This window comes from Myiozetetes cayanensis, unplaced genomic scaffold (assembly GCF_022539395.1).
Source record: "Myiozetetes cayanensis isolate MyiCay16 unplaced genomic scaffold, myiCay2020 scf6-25, whole genome shotgun sequence".
Lineage (NCBI taxonomy): Eukaryota > Metazoa > Chordata > Aves > Passeriformes > Tyrannidae > Myiozetetes > Myiozetetes cayanensis.
The window spans coordinates 35,752,758-35,775,671 of NW_026087853.1; the positions used below are offsets into that span (position 1 = coordinate 35,752,758).

Consider the following 22,914-nt stretch of genomic DNA (forward strand, 5'->3'; position numbering starts at 1 on the left):
TGCACAAGATCTCATTATCGTGTAATTTCCTACTATGGCTGGGTTACGTCTGCTTTTGGATGGGAGAGCTGTTTAGCTGGATTTCTTTTTTCTCATTATCTGCAGAAGAAGCATGTGTAGTGTAGTGACATAGTGGCATCAGCAGTTAATATTGCTTAATTTAATTTATGGAATCCATGAAGGTTCCAAATGTGGATATTGTGGAAAGGGTGCAATTTGAGCAGAAAGCATGCCATATTATCTAACTGGATGGCTAACTTTTGTTCTCAAGAGCTGAAGAAAATCCACTGTCATCAAACACAAAAAGACCTCAGAGCCTGAGTTAAGTGATGTGATGGTTATTATGCACAGTCTCTTGTAACCTTGTGAGCTGAATTGCTTGTTTCAAATTAGAGAGTGTTACTTCAAAAACATTATCAATATAATCAAAGGGAAATAGGTCTGCATTGTAATAAGACTGTTCCACAACTGTTCCACTTTCATTAGAAATGGTTGAAAAATCAAATTTTTATTTTTGTTTATAATTAGTCTTGCTGCTTCTAAAAAGGTTTTTCAGTCTGACTTAGAAACTTGGAAATAAGAAATGAGTTCTAAAAAAACCTTATTTCAACTGCAATTTCTCACTACTGAATAACCACTGCTTATAGTGATTTTAATAATATTTAATGCAATAGCTGGCTTCCTATTTTTGTATTTCAGTAATAGTACTAGATACTTTTGCTTTTATGTACTGAGTGCTCTTTCAGAAAAATGGTGGGAAATTATTCTATAATTAAAAAGAAATCAGACTTGACAATTTTAACAAGGATGTTTAAATATTTCGGAAAAAAATTGTATGCTGTTGTTTGTGTTAAAGCTTATATGAGTTTTGAACATAATTTGATTGAAGACAGCACTATTACTAAAAACATTTCAATAACAAAAGATCCTTCTGGCTCTGCTGAGCCTTTAACAACCCATATATAACAGAAGTAGGATAAGAAAAGCAACAAGCTGTTTTCTTTAGCTATTTGCCGCTGACTGAGAGCCAGCCTCCATGTTGTGGCTGAAATTTGTAGTGAACTTGGTGAAAACTCTTGCAGTTGTGCATCTGACTGGAAAAGCTGGTGGGAGCTGGAATGCTGCTGTTTGAATGTCCAGATTGCTCCATGCTGTCAAAGTGCATATAGATTTTAGGACCATAGAAAGTAACAGTAGATATCAGTATTTGTAATGTTCTGTTAGGTCCTTTCTAGTTTGTGAGGGCTGTGCAACTGCCCCAGGTTATCCCTCTGTGTGTCATTATTCAGACCTTACAGTAGTGGATAACTACTTTATTTTGGGATTAGCCTATGATAAAAGGTTTGACCAATCTCCTTTTCCCCAAATTACTGTGTTGTTAAAAAAAAAAAAAAAAAAAAGGCATTTTTGCTTTTGAAATCAGTGGGAGGCGGAGCCGTGACTCAATCTGTACAGCTCTTCTTCCCGGCCACAGTTGGCTGGAAAATACTGTGGTCCAGGAGCATCTCCCAGTTGGGAGACATACGGACTGGAGCATTAGTGTTGCCTTTTATGAAGCAAAGAAAATGGGATCATCAGCCTATTCCCCTTTGGTAAGAGAAAATCAGCGGTGGGGCAGGAGGATCTGTCTGAGATGTTTTGGTTGAGTTGAAAAGCAAATGCTTGGGGAATTTTGATCCTTTAACGTAAGATGCATCTACAGTGGGCAAATTTATTAGTGAAAGCAGCAGATAGATGGTCTTGGTGAGATGGAGACGTATCCCATCATGAAGAGTAGAAATGGTAGGGCCCCCTGATGCTGCCATGGTGTATCTGAGTAGAAACTGAAAATGTCTGCTGGGTTTTATTACCGGCCCTCCTCTTGGCTCTTTGTCCCCAGGATCGATTCATCCGAGCAAACCCACACAGGAAGATTGGAATCAGGAGGAGGAATCATGAAAAGCCATACAGCACTGAAGATGAGGTACTGTATAGTTGCATGGGCAAAGCTGCAGGGTATAAAGGATGGCTGTGCTACCTGCAATCTTCCATCAGCCTTTCCTGTCTCTCCCTAAGTTTAACTGTTATTGTGAGAGGTGATATTTTTTAACGGTTAAGGGAATATTTGTTTCTTCTGTGAGTGTGCTCTCTAGAGTGCAGAACATTCTCTATGACTTACGGGTTGGGAAGGCAATGAACTTGTGGTTTAAATGCTGGGCAAGGAACTGGGAGAGCTGGATTTTAGTCTTGGTTTATTGTGGCATCATTAGATGATGGTAGTCCTATCTCGTAACGCCCAAGGCTTAGTCTTTAAATTGTTTTTCCTTTACTTTATGGAGGCAGATCAGTAGATAAAATGGATTATTCCAGTGTCTTCCACTTTGCTAAACACTAATTTTTATGAAGATGAACTGGTAAAAGGTGTTGGAAGGTACTGAATGTGGTACATACTGGATAAATTAGAAATTATTCAGGTTTCTGAGTAACGTCTGGATGAAAAGATATTTAATAACTTAAACAAAAAATAAAAATTGTATGACATATTTTTTCTCCCCTGAGTTTCCTGAATCTGCTCCCCAGGTGCATTCAATGCAAAAGCATGAGGCTAACTCTTTGATAGATCTGGGAGAACAGCGAATTCACTAACTGCTAGCACTACAGAATAATTAGGTTTATGTCTGCATATTTGCTTAGTACTTGAGCCGTCTCATGAATGAGTTTTCTCCAAACTCCTGGATATGGGTGGTACCAAAGCTGAAAATTAAAAATTAATCCTCTGTATTCGGGATGTAAAGTTGACCTTTCAGCAATTCAGATTGTATACTCCTTTCATTCTCTGTCTCCAGAAACACCGTTGCCAAAAATTCTGCTGAAGCTTTAGTGATTCCTGCTTTCTTCAGTTCCAGATTTCTAACAAACCCTGGTATATGTACATATATCAGTTCTGCACGCTGTGTTAAAGTGGTTTCATTTTGAATAATGAAGACCCTAACTACAAATGACAGGTTGTGTTTACTCAGTGTCACACAGTACCAAAAAAGAGAAAACAATACAGCTTCTTCAGTCTTACAAAATTTCAAATTGGCACTGAAATGCTAGAGCTGCCTTATAGGGAGCTGTCCAATGTGTGAACTGGAAGAAGCCTCTGATTTCAACCTGCGCTGTGCTGCTAGAACTGAAGAGTTTTGGAATTCTATACTGGACTGTTCACTTTTAGAAATATTCTTGCCCTCTTTTAGTCCTTTATTTCTTTTTAACGGTCAGGTATTTTGGTACAGTGAAGAATGTTATAGTGTTACATATCCCGCAGCCAGAGCTGGCCCATAGCAGTGATATCTTGACCAGGGCATTCTAATACGGAGGGTGTCTTGTCCTTTCCTGCAGAAATGTTATGTGGCAGATGGACAGCAGTCTCTGCTGGAGCAAGGAGGGCATCCCATGGTCCCCAGGCTGGCACACGGGGCAGTGCATTGCTGTAATCTGTTGCACTCAGCCTGAAATTTAAGCAGCAAACCTTGTAGTTTAAAAGTAGCTGGGCTTTACATGGGCAATTATTGAATTGGAGCCCCTGGTGGTTTAGTGATTAAGGGCACCGCGCTGTCACCGCCGAGGCCCGGGTTCGATTCCCGGTCAGGGCCACTCCCGGGCAGGTGGAGCTCGTTAACCCTGTAAAGGCAATCCATCCCTGGCAGATGAACCTTAGGATTAAAGGGTGGGCTCAGTTCTGCACACACTGTGTCTCACCTAAAAAATCCAATGCGCAGGCTGGAAGGTGTAAAGACCTTCCCCGGATCTTCACTCGTGAAGACTGGCCATTATTTTATTGTTATTGAATGACTTTTTTGGTGAAAACTATCTTGTGATATTTCTTCTTACTCTTTGCATGAAAACTTAACCTCCAAAACCTAAATCTTTAGACAACTGAATCTTAAACATTAACTGGAATCTGACATGATATGATGTCAAATCAAAAGGAAGTGTTTCTTCTCAGAAAATGTCTCAAATAGTTAAAGTAAAAGCATATTCACTGCATTAATGAGAGAATGGCCTTTGTGATGCTATGAAATAGGCTATGTTATTTATATCTGAGTTATTTGCTAATATTGCTAATGATTAAGGCATCTTTTTCATTGTTCTGCAGCTGGAAGTACCTCAGTTGTGCTGGCTTACTGTAACAATTATAAGCATGAGAAATGTCCGCAAAGCAGATTCGTGTAAGTATCACTTGTGGTCTGCTTATAGGTTACCAAGAAAATTACTGCCATCTGATTTTAATGCTCTAGTGCACCTGTTGCTTGGATTACAACAGTATCTCTTTTTTTTTTTTTTTCCCTGAAGAAGTTGTATCTGTTTTAATTTTCATTTAAACTCTAAATAATCTAGAAAACAGTTAACAACAGAAATGAAATAGAATAGAAGTTCAGTGTTGGGAAAGAAGTTATCCTTCCCTTAACTGGCTGCTCTGTGATATTTCCCTTTCTCCTAACTCTTCAGTGCCCCTTTATTCACAGGTTGCCCATTTCCCTTCAGAAAGGGGCATCTTTGTGAAAGACCCAGGAATAATCAGTAGTTATGTTGGGTGCTGCTGTATTTATGTCTTCACTGCTATATCATTGTGGATGACTTGTGCATTACAATTAGAACCAAGTCCAAAAAATCCCCAAAACTAAATTCTTAATTTTGTTTTAAAAGAGACATTTCAGGAAGTGAAATTGTGTATAATTTTCTTTTTGGACCCTGGCCAATATTTGAAAATAGGAGTAAAAAAAAATCACAAGAGCAGTAAGACTTAGTTCGATACTTTTGAAATGAAATATTTTGGCTTTTGTTATCAAATAGAATTAGTGCTTTAAATTGGCTTTCATTTGGAACTGACATAAATGCAAATAGAAAAGTTAAATAGCTCTAACCCCTCTATCTTCCTTTGGATAGAAATATTTAGGACTTCTCAGAGGTTAATCCTTTCTATCGCTGGTTGGGCAAAAGAAATAATAATGAAGTACTGCTGTACTAATCCAGCAACTTTTTGTTAACACAGGGAGCCAAACTGATTGCTATGTCAAGCTGTGGCTGCCAACAGCTTCACGTCAGGAGGCCAGGACGAGAACTGTACGCAACTGCAGAAATCCTGTCTGGAATGAAACTTTCCACTTCGTGATACAAAGTGAAGTGAAGGTGGGATCTGTGGCTGTGAAAAGGAGCAGGTGCTTTCTAAAGGGGGCATCTTCACCTGGTGTGTACAGGCTCTTTCTGAGAGCCTTGAGGCTCACACGGCTTGAACTCAGTTACACTGAGGAATAGGATGGTAAAAACAAAAATGAGTGTAAGCTCAGAAGGTTATGGAACACTTGGAATGAAGTTGAAGGCTTCTTTCTGTCCCAGAACAGTTGTAAAAAACTGTTAAAATGTTTGTATAGTTAGCAGAAATAGATGAGCAGTCAGAGTGCAAGTGATACAAGGCCTAGACTGAGCGTCAGCGTCTTCTGGTATAGTTGTGCTGCACCTTCTCATGCTGCTATGGGTAGTCTGAGCCCTGAGGGACTGCAAGGGAAATCTCTACAACTGAAATCCAAAGAATTTGTTCATGTGTTTTAACTCCTATTTGCAAAGGGCTGAGATTTTTCCCTTTTTTATTACTTTCTGCTGAAATGTCAAAATTTCTCAAGGTGGTAATTGTGAATCCACAAAGGATCTGATGAACACCACGTGTAATGTTCTGTCCAGTGCATGTTACCATCATGCATGTCACTTAATGCTACCTAAGTCTTTTGACCTCTTGTTCATTGCCTGATTTGATGACTTACCTCTTCTAAGGTTAGTCCCCGACTTTGCAGTCTGAGCCACGGGCAGGTGCTGTGAGCTGAGCTCCACACTGTCTCGGGAGCCTGTCCACGTTGAACAACATGAGGGCTGCATGCTGGCTCTTACTAGAGCTTCCTTTCAGGGTCAGTAGTCCCAGGATATATATTTTACCTCCTCCTCTGCCTCTCTCCTCAGAACATCCTGGAGATGACAGTCTGTGATGAGGATACTTTTACACCAGATGATCAGCTTATGACTGTTCGCTTTGATGTAGCTAAAATCCAACCTGGAGAAAAAATGCACTTGAATTTTGAGTTGAATACAGAGGTGAGTGGACAGATAAAATAATAGTCTTGCTCAGAATTTTGTCCCGTTGAAGTTGTTCTCACACACAAAGACTTTGTTAAAAGGATTTAAATACAAAGTTAAATGCTTGGGTTTTAGGAGTGGGGTCAGAAACAACCCTCTGTTGTGATTGTGATTAGATGCAAAATGCTATTTATATTCTGAATTTTCTCTTTTTTTTTAGATTTCAAAAACATGTTTTGAAAAAACACAGAGAGGAAAAAATGAAGAAGCTGTTGGTTAGGGACCTCATCGCTCTTGTAGGAGACTGACAGGGGTGGGAACAAACCTGACCCCTTTCCAGGCAGCTAGAGGGTATTTTCTCTCAGCTTCATTAGGAATTTTGTCCTGCTCTTTCAGTTAATGTGCTTGGTAATGAATCATTTCATTCTCATGAATATCAACTAATATTTCATGGTTTTTTCTCCTTCTGATAGACGACTTAAGAAAAAAAAGTGTTAATGCTCTTTTGTTATAGGGCTAAAATTTCTTTTAGAGTGGCTGAGCCAGCACAGAATGGACCGGCCTTGATGAATGAGAGTCTCATCAGTATTTTATTTTGTTCTTCTAGGTCAGTGTTTGACCTAAGAGTTTTACTTGCTGCTTGTATCTCAAAGAATATTGTGTTTGGTTGTATTAAAGTGGAGATAAAGAGTATATTATTAAATGTTGTGTGGGTGAAGTTGCTGAGAGGACAGATAGAGAAGTCAAACTCATCTTTTAAGAGAACAGAATACATACTCAGATTGCTTTCTGCAAAATGTAACATCTCTATTTGGAGGGTGTGTAGCAATGGAACTTCAGGGGTTTTTCATGCTTCTGATAAGGGCTTCAGTTTACAGTTCGTAGGAACTGGTGTGCTCCACTTATTTCTAAACCACTGTGTCAAGCTCTTTGGAAAATCCTCTTGCCTGTTTTTTGTATTATTATTGTTTTGAAGAGTGTTTATTAACTACTCTTTTAGAAGGCAAGTCCTTACTAAGGATTGCTTAATAAATCTGTTCCAACTGGCTACAGCCTTCCTTAGAAAAAGCCTCATGTGACTGATAGCATTTGAGGTGTGATTCGAGGCATGTGTTGAGGCATGTGCTGCGTTGTCTTAACCCACTGGTTTAGCAAGGTGGAGGTAGGGGAGGTCAGACAAAGTGAGCTGTGTCTCAGGAACGTCTTGCTCAAGTTGTTCTTCTTTGAATCATGATGAATCAGGTGCCTATGAGGCATCACAGATTATGGTCTGTACTTGGAGTTTTGGAAGACTTAGGATTTTTTTTTTTTTTTTAAAGTGACTTAGTAATGGAACAGGCTGGGCAACCTTAATAATAGGCTGTACTGCCACCTCTGCCCATAATGATTTCTTTCATCTATCAAGGTATCCTAGAAGGGCTGAGGAGGTCAGATAGGTAATGTCAGAACAGCAGAATTGCTTTGCTCACTCTACGTCTTGCTCACTGTGACTAACTAAATGTCTTTGCATTTTTATGCTCTGGGTTTTTCAACCACAAAAATGTGACTGGGACTTAATAGAAACATAATTTGTGTGAGTGTCTTTAAAACAACATAATAAGGGTGGGAACATCAGGAAAGCACAATTAGGCAGGTGTTATGAGCCAGATCCCTATCAAAGGAAAATATTTTTTCATTCATTTTCTTTAAATTAAAGATGAATCTTATTTTCAGAACCAGGAAGAATTAGAAGTGGAATTTCTACTGGAAAACATGTGAGTAAGGCCTAAATGTTACAGAATTTGTCATCAGAAAACTGCATTTTTAGATAGAGTGGTAATGCATCACTGGGGAAGTGGTCCTGTGTACCAGTGCTCAGACATCCTATCTCAGCATCTTCCCCATGGTTGCTTTTCTCTCCTAAATTTGGTGAAATCCCTTCTTGAGTGATAGCCTCATTTACTATTTATAGCTGAGAGGGTATTTATCTTGTAAATCAGCCTAAGGAGAGATGATACTGATCAGGGAAAGTTAGAAGGAGTATCCTTGGGAGGTATGGGACTATGACCTGACAGTGACCATGCGAAAGAAGGGAAAGATAGAAGTGCTGATGGTACTTGCCAGCTAGAAAAACTGAGCTCAGCTATTTGCTTTTAAAAGCATATTTTTATATATCCACTTTTAAATAAAACTTTTTGGTTTTGCTTTTCAGCCCAGGTGTATCTGAGAAGATCATTACTAATGGCGTACTAGTGGTAATTATTTTCTTATGATAATGTTCTTATGGTAGGGCAGAACTGAAGGATGTGATTGGAAGAGCTATGCCTTTAGGCATAGCCTTTTTTCTTTTTCAGATGAGACACAGGTGTGGTTGTGAAGTTTTGAATTTGTTTGGGACCATAGGGCGTTCTGTGTTGGGAGAGACTTGGATCAGCACTCTGCCACAATGCCAGTGAGGTGCTCACTGTTGAAATGGCAGTAAACAAGGAAAGTTGGGAAGGAGGTGAACCATTGTGACTGCAAGGTTGATTACTGAATGTCTACCCTGGAGCCAGAGGTTTTAATCACACCATGTCCAAGTACTGTGCGGTGCTCCTTTGCTGCTACTTCCTCTTATGCAGCAGCATCTTAGGAAGTTTCACCTTCATCCCAAAGTTATAAAGTACAGGCCCATCAGTTCAGTTGTTCTGCAGAGCTGTAGGTATCCTTCAGCTCACCCTTCTGTACACAAAATCTAAAGCATGGCCTAGCTAGGGAGAAAACTTTCTTGTGTTAATTGTTGGGAATTGAATGGTATTTAAACGTAATGGGACAGATCCCTGATTATCTTGACTCCCTTGACAACAGTATTGCTTGCAATATTTGTACAAGATAATCAGCTTCTACAATTTCTTTATGTTCACAGACTATTATGGCTGAGTGTTGTGTTTCTATAGGATCCCTAGGTCTTCAGTGAGAATCCTGAACTGTTTCTATGACCAGTAATTTCATTGCTTATCTTTTCCAGTCTCGCGAAGTTTCCTGTTTGGAAGTACATGTGAATGAAACAAAAATGAAGCAGTCTTACATGGGTGAGATTACTGATTTAAATGGTTTGTCACTGCTTTTTATGCTAAGGGAAATGCAGCTGAATCTAGATAAATACTTGATCTGTTTTAGTCTCTGTTTGCATCAAAGATGCTTGGGGATTGAGGTGTTTTCTGAATTACCTGGTTGCTAATAGTGAGAATCTGAAGATGGCACGACTGTGTAGCTTAAGGGAAACTGTGAAGGTTCTCCCAAGGCTGGGAGACTTGGAAACATCACTGCAATGTGATGAAACTGAAATATTGTGGTGAGAATGTAAAGCAAAAGAAGAGAGACACAACTCTCAGGAAGACAAAGACTGTAGTGGAAACTCAGACCGTGTGAATGCTGCTAGTGGTGTCCACTGGTTTAACACTTGCTCTCCATCACTTGGCAGGGTGTCAAAAATGAATGGTTTAGATTGCTTAAAGAATCACTGGCAAAGGTATCAGCTAAAGCATGTTTAATATAAATTTGCAAAAGTGCAAGAAAATTTGATTGCAAGGTTCACTCCGTTACTTACTACATATATGAAACATACAAAGGAAAATCAAGTTAGAATCAGTCTAAAATTATTTACATGGAGACTGGGGATGCAAAAGGCTAAAGATGGAAAAGGGTAAGAGTGCCAAGGAGTGAGGGAGACCCTTCCATTGAGTCACGAGGTTCAGAGTGGACCTCATTGCCAAATTTAGTCTCAGGTTTGATCACGGCTTATCCCTAAAGGATTTAGTGGCACTTAATAATTGTCTAATTTAACATTTACAAAATGATTCAATAGGATTTGCTGAAAGCACTGAAGTAATTTAATTATGAGTGTAAGATGGTAACATTCATACTACACCTGCTGTGGAGTATTTAAATCAATTCATGCATGCATGAGCACAGATAAGTATGGACAAAGGTACATGTTAAATATTCTCCTGGAGGTCAGTGAAATACTTACAGTCAGATGCCTTTGCATCTCTCAGTGGGTGAAAGATTGAGCCTGGAGGACATATCAGCCCAGACCCTGCCGGCAGCTTTTGGTATCGGTCCTCTGGGTATCACTAACTTGAGAGCTGGAAAAGGCATCCCACTTAGTTGGGAGTGCTGGTGCAACCCTTTGCAGTCCCAGGTGAGTTCAAAAGGCCTCACTTAGGACTGCTGTTTATAAGGTCTCAAGATGACTGGCTTTAGCCATCATTCAGTTTCCATCCTGGCCACCATCTCTGCCAGTAGTTAGCAGAGTATTCCTTGAAAAGTCCAGTAACAATAATATTCTTCCACCTGGGCTGTGATTCAGACAAAGTTAAGGTTCCAGGGCTGCTTATTAGATAACAGCAGTTTGTTAAGTGACAGAAGTTCTTGGGAGCAGACAGTGTTTCTGATTAGCTCGGGGGAGCTTAACTGCCCAAGAGCCATTAATCAAGGCTGAGAATTGCTGAAAAAGTAGTGAGGCTCCAGGAGGGGAGAGTAAGGGCAGGGGATGCATACGGGAGAAGCTGCCTATGCACTATGTGGTGCAGTGCTGCACTGGCCCTTGTGCACACACTGGTTGGGGGGAGGAAAACCATTGCAGTCCAAGATCGAAACTTTACTTGGGGCATTTTTATTTGTTATTTTTCAGGGCTAGTTAACATCTCTCTGTGGTTTACCTTCTTTTTCTTAGGGAGAGATTTCACGTTCACAATGAAAGGATCCTATGAAGAAACCCAGGACGTTTCCATAGGTTCTCACTCCAGATGGGGAAGCGGTGAAACCACGAGGTTCCACTATATCAAGCATAGTCAACCCCGACTGCTCATGACACTGCCAAAGGAACATGTTTTCTGTTGTGTATGTTTTGCTTGTGGATGGTGATAACACTTAAAATAACTTTTGGGAGAAGCATTGTGAGTTAACCCTTCTCTGGTATTTTTGTACCTATAGTTCATAAATAATTTTATCCTTATAACATTTTCCCCCCTCCTATTTATTTCAGCATGGCTCATCTAAAAGGGAAATGGCTGTGCCTCTCCATTCCCTCGACTTGGGAAAGAAAGTGACAATCAAGAGAGTGAGTATCCTTTGACAGCATTTGGAATTCTTTCAACAAGTGTAAACTAAAGGTGTAAAATCTGGTTGGGTATTAATTTTCTTATTAAAAATATACTAGCTGAATTATATTTATGCTCAGCTCTGCATACACTTGGAAATACAACTGTTATTTGGAGAAAAAAATAGGATAGTCAGAATTCCTGATTGCTTTAAAAGTATTTTAAAAGCAGGATCCTAGTGATGATTGTGTGCTGAAGAGCTAAGAAGAGATCAAAGATTTATCATTAAACCATATATTTGAATAATTACTAATACTGTAAAACTTGCTTTTCCAAAATTTCAGTTCTATTTAATATTTATGGTGTTTTCATTCTTGATTTTCAGGGGGAATCTTATGAGGTGTCTGTGAATGAGGAAAATAGGTAAAGCTTTTATTTCTTTTGAATGATTGCTTTGGCCATCTACTATCCTTTCATAATATCAGCTTTAGATGAAAGGAAACAACAGGTAGGTTCAATTCCTTAGTGGGCTGTTCACTTAAGAGTTAGACTCAGTGATCCTTGTAGGTCCCTTCCAAGTTAGAATATTTTATGAGATTCCTGGTCTTCAAGTAGCACATTTCAAAACTAGGAATAAAGATAGTAATTGGTTAAAGATGGGGGAAGGGTTAATAAGATGACCCAAGCTTTTGAATTGGTTGGTAAGGGCTTAGAATAGAGCAGGTGGTAGGTATTCATAGGGTATAACCGGTTACAATGTTTTTCCTAATGTTGAGGCTTTGTAGTTTTGATACATAAGAATCCCTGTGTCTTGTAACCTTTACCTATAATACATACAGCTTCATGTGTAACACGTTTCGAACACGTTTCTAACACTGTTATGCATTTTCCAGTCCTTGGCAGGTCATTTTTCAGTGAAACACATAGACACTAATTAATTTATGGACTGACTTGCAGACATTTTCTGAAAGGCAACATTACCCTCTACTGGTGACCTAGCTACGTTGCAAGCCTTAGTTGCAGATGGATGACAAACAAGAGATTTCTACTGAATAATAATTCAGAGAAGAGACAAAATAACCTTTTGGCTGAAAAAAACCCTGAAACAGTAGCCCTGTGAAAATATAAATTATAGAATTAATGAATATGCACATGATATTTATAATAATGTACAGATATTAAGGCACACACTTAAAAGACATCTGACTGAAGTAGTTGCAGTACAAGTTTTCTGTAGAGATAAGCCTAACTCGGTATTAGGGTCCTTTTGACTAAAGTGTGTTAGGTTTAAATAACTGCTTAGGCTCTCTGTGTGCTTCAGGAAACATATACATAGCAAGAGAATGTGAAGAGGTGTCCAGATATCAGAGCTCAATGTGAAACAGCTTGAACTCAGTTAAATTCTTTGTTTTTAATAAGCAGATAATTTTATTTAATTAATTTCCTTATGATTGTGTGAAACAGTCCAGGACATAATTTTGGCCTAAAATCTCCAAGAGAAGGCAGAAATAGTGTCTATGATATCTGTATACTTTCCTTCCTTTGAGTTAGAGAAACCTTCATGTACAGGGAAGGAGCCTTTCTTTAAACTGGTTTATTGTTATTGCTTTAGAAAAGGCCTGCAGGTAATGTCTTGTCCTTCTCTTATGCTCTAGTTGCAAAAATTTAGATTTGCGGTTGGGGTTTGATCTATGCGTAGAGGAGCAGGATTTCATCTGTAAAAGGAAGAAAGTGGTTGCTGCTGCTCTGAAAAATGTTCTTCATCTAGATGAAGACCTGCAGGAGGATGAGGTATATTCCCAGCATCTTGGGAACTTGAAGTATTATGATCCACTTTGAAAGAACTGGATATGATGTACTTGCATGACTACTCATATAGCTCTTCCACATATTCTAGACTACATTGTATAGGCCAGATTGTCATTTGCACTTAAGACCATATCCAAGAGCTTCTGACACAGAGCATGAAAGAGGAACTGTCAGGAGGCCGGTTATAGCTCCTTTATTCTCTGCTGACTTCCATTCTCACTCAGGGGCACCCAAAGACCGTATTTCTTGACATAAAGCTATGTATAACTAAGCTTGGGAAAATTTGATTGCTTAGACTAGACCATTTCTCCTGTTTGGCACTTTGCTGCTATACAAAGAGGAAGGCTGCAGCTCTCCTGTAGCACACTGTAGATGTTATGGTAGCATCTGTCTTGTGTGTTTTTCAATGTGTTACCTCTTGCTTCCTCCTCTCCTGGGGATCCCTGAACTCAGAGGTAGTTGCTGTGTTACTGGAGGACAGTAATCTGCTATGGGACTGTGGTGCTTGATCAGGAGTCTGAGAGAATGTGCCTGTGTGGTATTTCCTCCACTGCTCTGTTCAGGTCCCAGCACATCTGAGCTTTGATTCAGTGTGCAGGACAGTATCTGTCAACCAAGTTGAAGTGCTCATGAACTTAAATAAGAAGTAGAATAGAGCTTGTTATTATTACATGAGAATAAAGAGCTATTGAGTCATATTAATTAAAAAAAAAAACAAACCAGAACCCCCAGGTGGATGGTAAAATAAAATGAACACAAGACTAAAGGTAGTGGCATTATATGATTTTAAAACTGAATAAGTGTTGTCTCAGTTTTGGTTAAGTGCTACCTATGGGGAAAAGGGAGGGTGGCTAACAGGATTGCTGCATCCTTCTATAAAGCTTGTCACCATCTGCCTGGAGAATAGCAATGTTGTATATACACTCAGAGGAAGAAAAAACTATGCAGGCTGCTTTTGCTCTGCTCCTCTGCCCTCAGTTATACTCAGGGTTTTAAAATGTGTTTTGATGCAAAGAGGTGAGAAAAAATAAAAAACATTGAGAAAATCTGAAAATATATTATGCCTTACAAGAACCATACTTAGAGCTTCTGACTCACAAAAGCATCACTGATCAGGAAAATGCTTTCAGCATACCCTAAGTCCCACTAAAGTTTACACAACTCAAATACACACCTAGGCACTGCCATGAAGAGGGGCAATTGAATTAAAATCTACCTGAATCAGGTGTTGCTGTTACTTTTTCTTCATGGCCATTACTTCTGTGTTTCATCTGGTGATGATCAACTCTTTGTGTGTTGAGCAGGTGCCAGTGGTGGCAGTCGTGACCGCAGCAGGGGGAGTGAGATCCATGACAGCTATGTTTGGCAGTCTTCTGGCTCTCCAGGAGTTAGGTGTTTTGGACTGTGTCTCCTACATCAGTGGTTTATCTGCCACAACCTGGTAAGGAAGGTTGGGCTTGTGTATGCCCTTTGTGTTAGCAGAGTGATAACCTGGTGAAACATTTTGCGTTACTGATGAATTTACCCAGCATGATGCTTGGTTTCTTTTTGACATTCATATCATGGGACTGCTGTAGCCCTTATTTCTTCTAGCTACAAGAAACAAATTAAATGAGAACCACAGTATTTCTGTAATTGCACTGAAGTGTTTACAGAAACTAAAAGAGCACAAGCCAGGATGGTTTACCTGTAACTGTGTTATCTATTTGCATGTTACACTTCAGAAATCCTCTGGTAATACCTGTAAATTCCTACACATCTCTGAAAAGTAACCTTTAAAAAAAAAGGCCCTGAGAAATACTGAATGTGGTGAATCACTGGACTGCTCAGTGCTGACTGCCTTGCACAACTAGGAGGGGTTGAGGGATTTGAAAACATTTGCCTCTGGAGGGCTGTTCTAAAAAGATACATGAGACAGAACTAGAACAAGTGGTGTGGAGATGAGAGGGGATGACTGGAATCTACCTGAGCTCAGGGAACTGACAGCTCAAGCCTGGCCCTATGTATGCCAAGAATCTGAGGTGACCCACCTGCTGCATGCCCAAGGAGGGGGCTCTCACACTTGGCCAGGACAATATTCACTGCCAAACTCCAGCGTCTGACGCAGCTGAGGGAACTGGCCTCAGCCAGAAGCTGACCCACAGTATCTTTCTTTTACCCAGGACCATGTCTAAGTTATATGAAGATGCAAACTGGTCACAGAAGGATCTCAGAGGGCCAATTAATGATATCAGGAAATGTGTGATCAAGAGCAAGCTGCACTGTTTCTCACTGGATCATATGAAATACTATGAAAATGAGCTTTGTGAGAGAAAGCAAGAGGGCCATAAGCTGTCCTTTACAGATTTATGGGGACTCTTCATTAATTGTATGCTACATCATCAGGTATTTTATATTATCTATCTATCTATCTATCTATCTATCTATCTATCTATCTATCTATCTATCTATCTATCTCATGTATTCCTGAAGATTTCTAACTTCCCATATCTTAGGTTCCGGATTCACTTACAGGAAAGGTTCTCAAGACTTCTGAGGGGCTCGTTCTTTGGCTTTTCTGAAGAATAATAGCACAGTAATACTAAAATGTAAGCATCTAGGGTAGGTGTCTGAGCATGTAAAAAATCAAAAATGTTAAGGAAACTGATTTTTCATCTTTATTTTTGGGTCAAATGATCGTTCTAGTAACACAGAGAGGAGAGATGGCTCTGAAAAATGAAGTTCAGGAACAGCAATGTAAAGCCATACGAGCAAACAAAACAGTAATGAAGGAAATTGTTCCTGGCTGACTTTTCTCTGCAGGACCTTCAAGACAGCTAAATATTTTTTTTTGCTTAAAGCAAGTCATATCCTAGTGACTGAACAGACAAGTTTCTCACACTTTTACCCTGTCCCAGCACATGACAAAATTCCCATAAGCATCAATGATAATGCTTTGGTGAAGGCTCATGGCAGATAACATATGAACATATTTGTGTGGCCAAACAACTGAAGCAGACAGAAAAAAATCTGCTGAGGTTTAGCAGATATTTTATTGACTGTATTAGATCCATGCATCATGTTCACATTTTACAATGACTTCTGTTCTTTGTAAACAGGAAAGTACTCAAAAACTCTCAGATCAGCAACTAGCAGTAAATATGGGGCAGAATCCACTGCCTGTATACCTGTCCCTCAATGTCAAGGATAACTTTAGCACTTTGGATTTTAAAGGTAAAGATTATCATACACCCTTCTATAGTTTCCCTTTAAGTTTGTTAGGTGCCAAAAGCTTTTACTGTTAAGTCCAAACCAATACATCTTTGAAATAATTTCTTTTCCTCCTGTCTTCATATGTGGTTCCTTACTTGCATGAAAAACATGCATCCTAATACAGTGGAAGGAAGACACCTGTGCTGTGGACACTGTTCTGTGAGACATGGAGATGCCTTTTGCTGGCAGCCTTGAGAGCCACCACTGCTGCTCTTTTTCTCTCTTGTCCCCACTTATTCCTCATAACCCCTTTTTAGCTACTGGTTCTTCTGCCCAGGCAGTAGTAGTTCAAGAGAGCTGTGAAGAGGGAGGAAGAGGGTAAGGAAGGGAGAAGGGAAGATGTGGAGAGGGATGAGAGTAGGAGGCAGCTCATAACAACCAGAGAGGATCTGAGGAGCGGCAGCACTCCGTGCCCCGATCAGTGATCCTGATCAGTATTCCCACAGTGTTTTCTGGCCCAGGTGAGGCAGGAAGCCCTGCAACTGAACCAAATCATCTGCTTCTAGGCACATCTGCAGTCCTAGTGTGTTCAGCCAAGGTTTTTTTGAGAGGAGGGGGTTTGGTCAAACTTTTTTAGCCTCACAGGCAGTGATGGTGGGAGTCTCAAGAACAAATGGTAGCTGGTGTCATTGCTGAGTCAGAGGAACTAAAAATGCCACATCTTGCACAGGGCCTTAGCAGTCAGCCCAAGTCTTTGCTTCCTAGTGCATAAATGGACCTGAACCCCAACCTGAATGGATTTTCACAGTGTTAGTGGAGGAGATGAATTTAGCTTTTGCATTCATGTATCTAACATGAGCATGTAAAAGGTCACCTGTTTGTTTCAAAATGTGATGGTTTGAACTGTCACCTCCATGGTGAGGCTATAGGCCTTGACCTTCCAGATTTTGATTCTTTAAGCTGCTTATTACATGTGTTCAGGTGGCTGTAATAAATCTGTTTTGATACCTTATTTGCAGAGTGGGTGGAGTTCACACCTTACGAGGTGGGTCTTCTGAAATATGGGGCCTTTGTTCGTTCAGAAGATTTTGGTAGTGAGTTCTTCATGGGTCACCGGATGAAGAAGATCCCAGAGTCGCACATCTGCTTCTTGGAAGGTAATTTGCCCTCTCAGAAAAACATCACCTTTATAGTTGGCAACACAGAGGTGATCTGCAAGTAGCAGCACTGGTACACCAGATAACGTATCTGATGTGATTGCAATCTCAAATGAACCAGCCAAAAGTGGCAAAAGAGGAAACAAATTCTTGAGGCAAATGTGATTAATTTGCTAAACATCTTAGGTTAGACCAAAATAGAACATATGTATGCACTCATATGTGCACACACACACACACACACAAAAGAACTAATCATCTGAAGTATTTAAAATCACAACCTGACTATTATACACCACCAAGTTTCTAAAATGACCTTGTCGTAAGCCAGATAATATGGGAAATGGCATGGCATTTGATATTGATATGAGAATTCATAATATTTAATAACTAAACCAAAGACTGAATCCAAATAGATTGCCATAGCTCCATAGCTGTGCTCTAAAAATTCAATCTAGTATTAAGGTGTGTGGGGTTTTTTTGTTTGTTTGTTTGGTTGGTTTTTTTTTTTTTTTTTTAATATTTTCAAGGCACGTGGAGTAATATATTTTCCCAGAATTTTATGGATGCTGTCTACCTCTCGGGCCATTCAGAGGACATCTGGCACAGATGGACCCGAGACACTGAGCATGACATTGGTTAGTTATTTAGATTACTTTTCTCTTGTATCTTCATTGTCTTTACACTTCTCTGAAACATGAAACCTGACATTTGGTCAAGAGTTTGTCTTGTGTCCTATTTGTGGGTTAGGAGACACCAAGCCCTTGGGAATGAAGGAAAAACAGGAGAGAAACAGTTGTGCTGGAAAACAGGAAAAAAACATTGTGCTGCTCACTGTGCAACATCCCTGGGGAGTGTTGTTAGCCCCAAGAGGGTTACCACAAGCCCTTTAGGGAGGGAGAGGCCAGACAGGGAACAACAAGGTGATGATGTGACACTGAAATGTGCCTCTGACCAGAACACTCTGCATGTTGGTGCGTGCACTCAGTCACAGATGGGGCTGGGGGCCACAGTGGTTTGGCTGCCCAGCACCCCTTTCTTTGTTGTTTTTAATATCAGAGAAACACTCTAAACAAATGCAGACATATACCCTCTTCTTCTTCTTTTTCCTCCAGAGGAACACCCTGCTCTGCCCAAGAAGCCTCATGAACAAACAACTTGTTTATCAATTCCCAAAGGTTACTGTTCTAATACTCTTCGAGAAATGATGACTGGACGACCAGTTGTTTCAACTTACCATAATTTCCTCAAGGGTTTGCAGCTACACAAAAAATATTTAGAGAATGAGAGCTTTTGCATATGGAAAGGTATTAGTAAATTGTTTTAGATGCATCTTTGAAGGTGTTTTGAGAGCTGATACTTGCTGAGGACAAATACTTGATAAGTTTTATCATGAAGGCAAATTTTGATTAATATTATTTGATTAATATGTTTGTGGAACTAGTTTTGCTGAGCCCCAGATGATTTACTGCTGGTCTTGTTTCTGTCTTGGAGAAACCACAGTAGGCTTCCTTGAATTCTTCCTAGGAAAAACCATGAAAGAATGACTTGCAGCTTCCATGGAAGTAATGGAATAACCACAAATTTACATCAGTTGATAAAACAGCATAATGTATCACTTTTTGGATGAATCCAAATCTCAAAACTGCTTCCTCTTACTGATCTCACAGTTGAGCTATAGATGCTAAAATTGTGTCAAAGACAAATATTTAATTGTGGGCTTTGTGTCAAAGACTAATACATATGAACTGTCTTTTCTTTCTCCCTTTGTTATGCTAATTTGGAAAAGAAATGGACCTGGTCCTGCAGTAATTAATAATACAAGTTTTTGACTTTCAGATACAGTGCTGGATTCTTCTCCCAACCAGCTAAATGAAATGGGTGACTACCTCAAACTGATAGATACAGCTTTCTTCATCAACACCAGCTGCCCACCCATTCTGAGGCCAGAGAGAAAAGTGGACGTCATTCTGCATTTAAATTACAGTGGAGGATCACAGACTCTGGTGATGTTTTGAAGCAGTGATTCTTTTTCTGTATGACTCTTCCCTCCCCCTCGCTAAGGAAATGGTCTGGTTTTAATTAAGTGAAATAATCGTATTAGCAATGCTCTTCAATTCTGTGACCGTAATGTCTTTGTCTTTATCAGGGCTGTTTTCAATATCTTTCTGGGACATGCACATGAACACAGACACACAGAAGTTCACAGATGTCCTATTGTATGTGTCTGTGCAGACTGTCATTCTGGTACCCAGTTCCTCAATAGTTAGTTAAATAACAGTGTAATTAGTTAATACATAATTTTGAAATTTTTGATTGCGAATTTGGAATTTTTCTTTTCTGTGTGACTCTTGGTGTTGGCATAAGTTTCAGTCAGGCTTTTGCTTTGCTGCTTGAAGAAACTTGAGAGGTGTATCTGATTGAAATTAATTTAATTTATTTGTAAGAGGACGTGAAGACATTTATTGTTAGATGTACTGAATGCAAATATTTAGGAACCTGTCATCAGAGATGCCATGTTTAGTCAAAATTTCCCCACCCAAATCCTTTACTGCACCTGCTAAATCACAAAAATGCTCTGAACATCATATAAATTTCAGAAAACAGTAACCTGGTTTAAAAAATTTAAAGGGTTAGCAAATCAACCAAATTTCTATTACCAAGGATATATTACAATCAAGATGATATGCTTGTTCCAGTACATAGTTAGTATTATTTATAAACCTATAAATCAATCCCAGATTGTCTGGTGCAGCAAAATAACAGTTATGGGGCTTGGTAGTCTTATTTCAACCTCTCTTTGTGTTGCAACTCTCCTCTCTGTTGAACCAGCCACTGGACCTATTCTCAGAGTACTGTTTGGAGCATGGGATCCCATTCCCCAGCACAGAGCTGAGCCAGGAAGACCGCGAACATCTGAAGGAATGCTATGTATTTGAGGATAGCTTAGAGGCACCAATTTTGGCCTTTTTTCCACTGGTGTGTGATACTTTCAAAAAATACAAGGCACCAAGTAAGTAAACAGCATTAATAGTTTTTTTGAGGTTGCCGCATCTGGTTTATTAATTGAATTTGTTCCTCTCCCAAAACAGGACACTTGCAAGCTTCTGAGTTGGCTAAGTTAGTATGTTCCCAGTCCTGTTGTGATGCATTTAGTGTTGGCCAACTACTCAGGGGTTGGACTGAAGAGGTTCAAAATTAAAAGCATGAATAGCTGCACCTTGAGGGAAACCCCCTTATCTGGCAGCTGAAACAGTTCATGTTCCTTTGATATTGAAGGAGAGGAGGCAGCTACTAAGTTATATTCATTGGTAGCTAACACTCTCACCTGACAGTCTTGTAAAGAAATATGACATTTACTTGGTTAACAAAGGTAGAATTTCTCCTAACAATTTTTTTTACATGAAAAAGAGTTGAGAATAGAAAGTGCTGAAAACTTATGATGAAGCAAACGCTTTGCCAGGGTAGGAAGCTGCTTTGATACTTGTAATTTTTGAAAAATTGTAAGTTTTTTTTTATTTGGTTCAGCAATAGAAGAAATTTGTTTGTTTCCCCAGGAAAAAAACCTACTTGGCAAATTAGCTTCAATATACAAATACTTTTGCATGGATCAACTCCAATTTTTTGTTGCTAATTTTGTATGATCTAGGAAACTTTTCTCAAAAAATGAACAAAAATCCATGTATCAGCTTATTAGAAAAGACCTCATGCAGTTCATCATCTTATGTATCCTGCTGCATGTGCTTAAAATCTCAGCCACCTGAGAAGGAGGATTTCCAATCCAGGAGCTTCCTGGAATAATTTTCTACCAGTAGATAAGAGATGTCATCTCAGTACTCAATTGGAAAGTTAAACATACAAAATTCCAAATCTTAGAAATATTCTGTTGCAAGACTTTAATTTAGAGAGGAAAGCATTTTACATGGAAAAGTTCTTCAGTCAGTCACTTTTGGATCAGCTGTAACTGTAGTTAAACAGCAAGCCAGTGTATTTTATTAGTGCAGCAGACATAGTAAATAATGGCCAGTCTTTGCGAGCGAAGATCCGGGGAAGGTCTTCTACACCTTCCAGCCTGCGCATTGGATTTTTTAGGTGAGACACAGTGTGCATGGAACTGAGCCCACCCTTTAATCCTAAGGTTCATCTTGCCGGGGCCAAGCGAGCTTGGACGGTGGCAGCGAGGTCCTCAGGATGTAGATGGGTTGCCTTTAAGGGCTAACGAGCCCCACCTGCCCGGGAGTGGCCCTGACCGGGAATCGAACCCGGGTCTCCGCGGTGATAGCGCCGCGCCCTTAACCACTGGGCATAGTACCTATACAGTAATTAAACCTTGAACCATTTTCAAGAGATATAATTCAGTTTTGTGTGTCTATTACTGTGCATTTTGTATTGCTTGGTAGCAGTTTTCCACCTCAATAACACTGCTGTGCTATGTTCCTATTTCAGATGTGGAGCGCAGTCCCACAGAGATGGAGCAGGGAAGAGTAGACGTGTCCAATTGTACTGCTCCCTATGGCACTGGTCTGCTTACATATAGCGAAGAGAATTTCGATAAGCTGCTTAACCTGTGCTGCTACAACATCCTGAATAATAAACACTTAATTCTTCAGGCTTTGCAAACTGCAGTGGAACGAAAGAAGCGATTTAAAAACTATTCATCACCTCATTCATGCAAATTCTCTTAAAGTATATTTTGTTGAATGTCACCACATTCAACAAGAAGATATGCAAATGTTTTGGTACTGGACTAATGAATATCCATCTGCTGCCAGCTCACAAATGTTCATGATGGCAACAAAATTTATGATATGAACTCCTTTGACTTCTGCAACAGTGTGGCAGTCAATGTGTAGCTGCTGCTCCAGTTTTATTCCCACTGCTATCCAAAGCACAGATGGGAAATTTCATGAGATTTTCATACTTGTCTTAGAAAAATGGTTGCTTAAGAAAATGTATTTAACTGATCATTCTTAGATCTTTACTGTTGCATGTAACAATATACATACACTGTAATAGCTACTGTTCAAATACTGAGTACCCATGCATAATCTTATTAAGAAGAAGAGTTTTATAGTTACAATCATCAATTTATGGGTTTTTTATTAAGTTCCATGGACTCAGCTCAGGTAGTGAGTTGATCTGGGAGAAAAGTCATTCGTCTATTCTTGCTTCTGATACCAAGAAATCAACTATTGAGGAAACAATGAGTTTTGCTAATAACCTCTGAGGATGGAAAAGCTACCTCTTCAACCGTGGAAGATGAAAAATGGAAGGAAACTACTTTTAAGAGTGCAGATGACTCGAATGATAATATGAAGTTTACTAGGTACAAATACTGATACTTGCAAATGCTGAGGTATTTATTTAGTAACACAGAGTATAGCACTTGGCTTGCCTATATTTTCATCAGCCTTTACTGTTCCCCTTTGCGGTCATCTCATTCAATACACTGGTACGAGTATATAAAAAAAGCAAGTGCATCCATCTGTATATTGGCAGTATGTCCACATTACTCTAGGATTGTGACATCTTGTTTCCTTCTCATATGTCACGGTCAGACTGTAATGGGCTCAGTCATCCAGACTTACAAGTCTCTGCTTCTT

At 39.6% G+C, this 22,914-nt stretch overlaps 1 protein-coding gene across 1 annotated transcript; it reads left to right on the forward strand.

Moving 5' to 3' along the window:
- Nucleotides 1-1,565: 1,565 nt before the first annotated feature.
- LOC126650474 (cytosolic phospholipase A2 epsilon-like) lies at nucleotides 1,566-21,996 on the forward strand. Its single transcript, XM_050335305.1, has 21 exons — nucleotides 1,566-1,592; nucleotides 1,880-1,963; nucleotides 4,121-4,193; nucleotides 5,018-5,154; nucleotides 5,977-6,108; nucleotides 7,804-7,844; nucleotides 8,282-8,324; nucleotides 9,077-9,140; nucleotides 10,787-10,953; nucleotides 11,099-11,173; nucleotides 11,539-11,576; nucleotides 12,809-12,944; nucleotides 14,264-14,403; nucleotides 15,125-15,347; nucleotides 16,061-16,175; nucleotides 17,174-17,311; nucleotides 17,842-17,949; nucleotides 18,427-18,618; nucleotides 19,151-19,317; nucleotides 20,144-20,324; nucleotides 21,758-21,996. The coding sequence occupies exons 1-21, from the start codon at nucleotides 1,566-1,568 to the stop codon at nucleotides 21,994-21,996; spliced, it is 2,520 nt and encodes an 839-aa protein (XP_050191262.1).
- Nucleotides 21,997-22,914: the final 918 nt, after the last annotated feature.

Excerpts from the sequence above, each read along its gene's own strand:
- LOC126650474 (XM_050335305.1), top strand. The coding sequence starts at position 1,566 with ATGGGATCATCAGCCTATTCCCCTTTG. Across the intron at positions 4,194-5,017 it reads TGTCCGCAAAGCAGATTCGT|GGAGCCAAACTGATTGCTAT; the intron begins GTAAGTATCACT and ends TTGTTAACACAG. Across the intron at positions 20,325-21,757 it reads CAAAAAATACAAGGCACCAA|ATGTGGAGCGCAGTCCCACA; the intron begins GTAAGTAAACAG and ends TTCCTATTTCAG.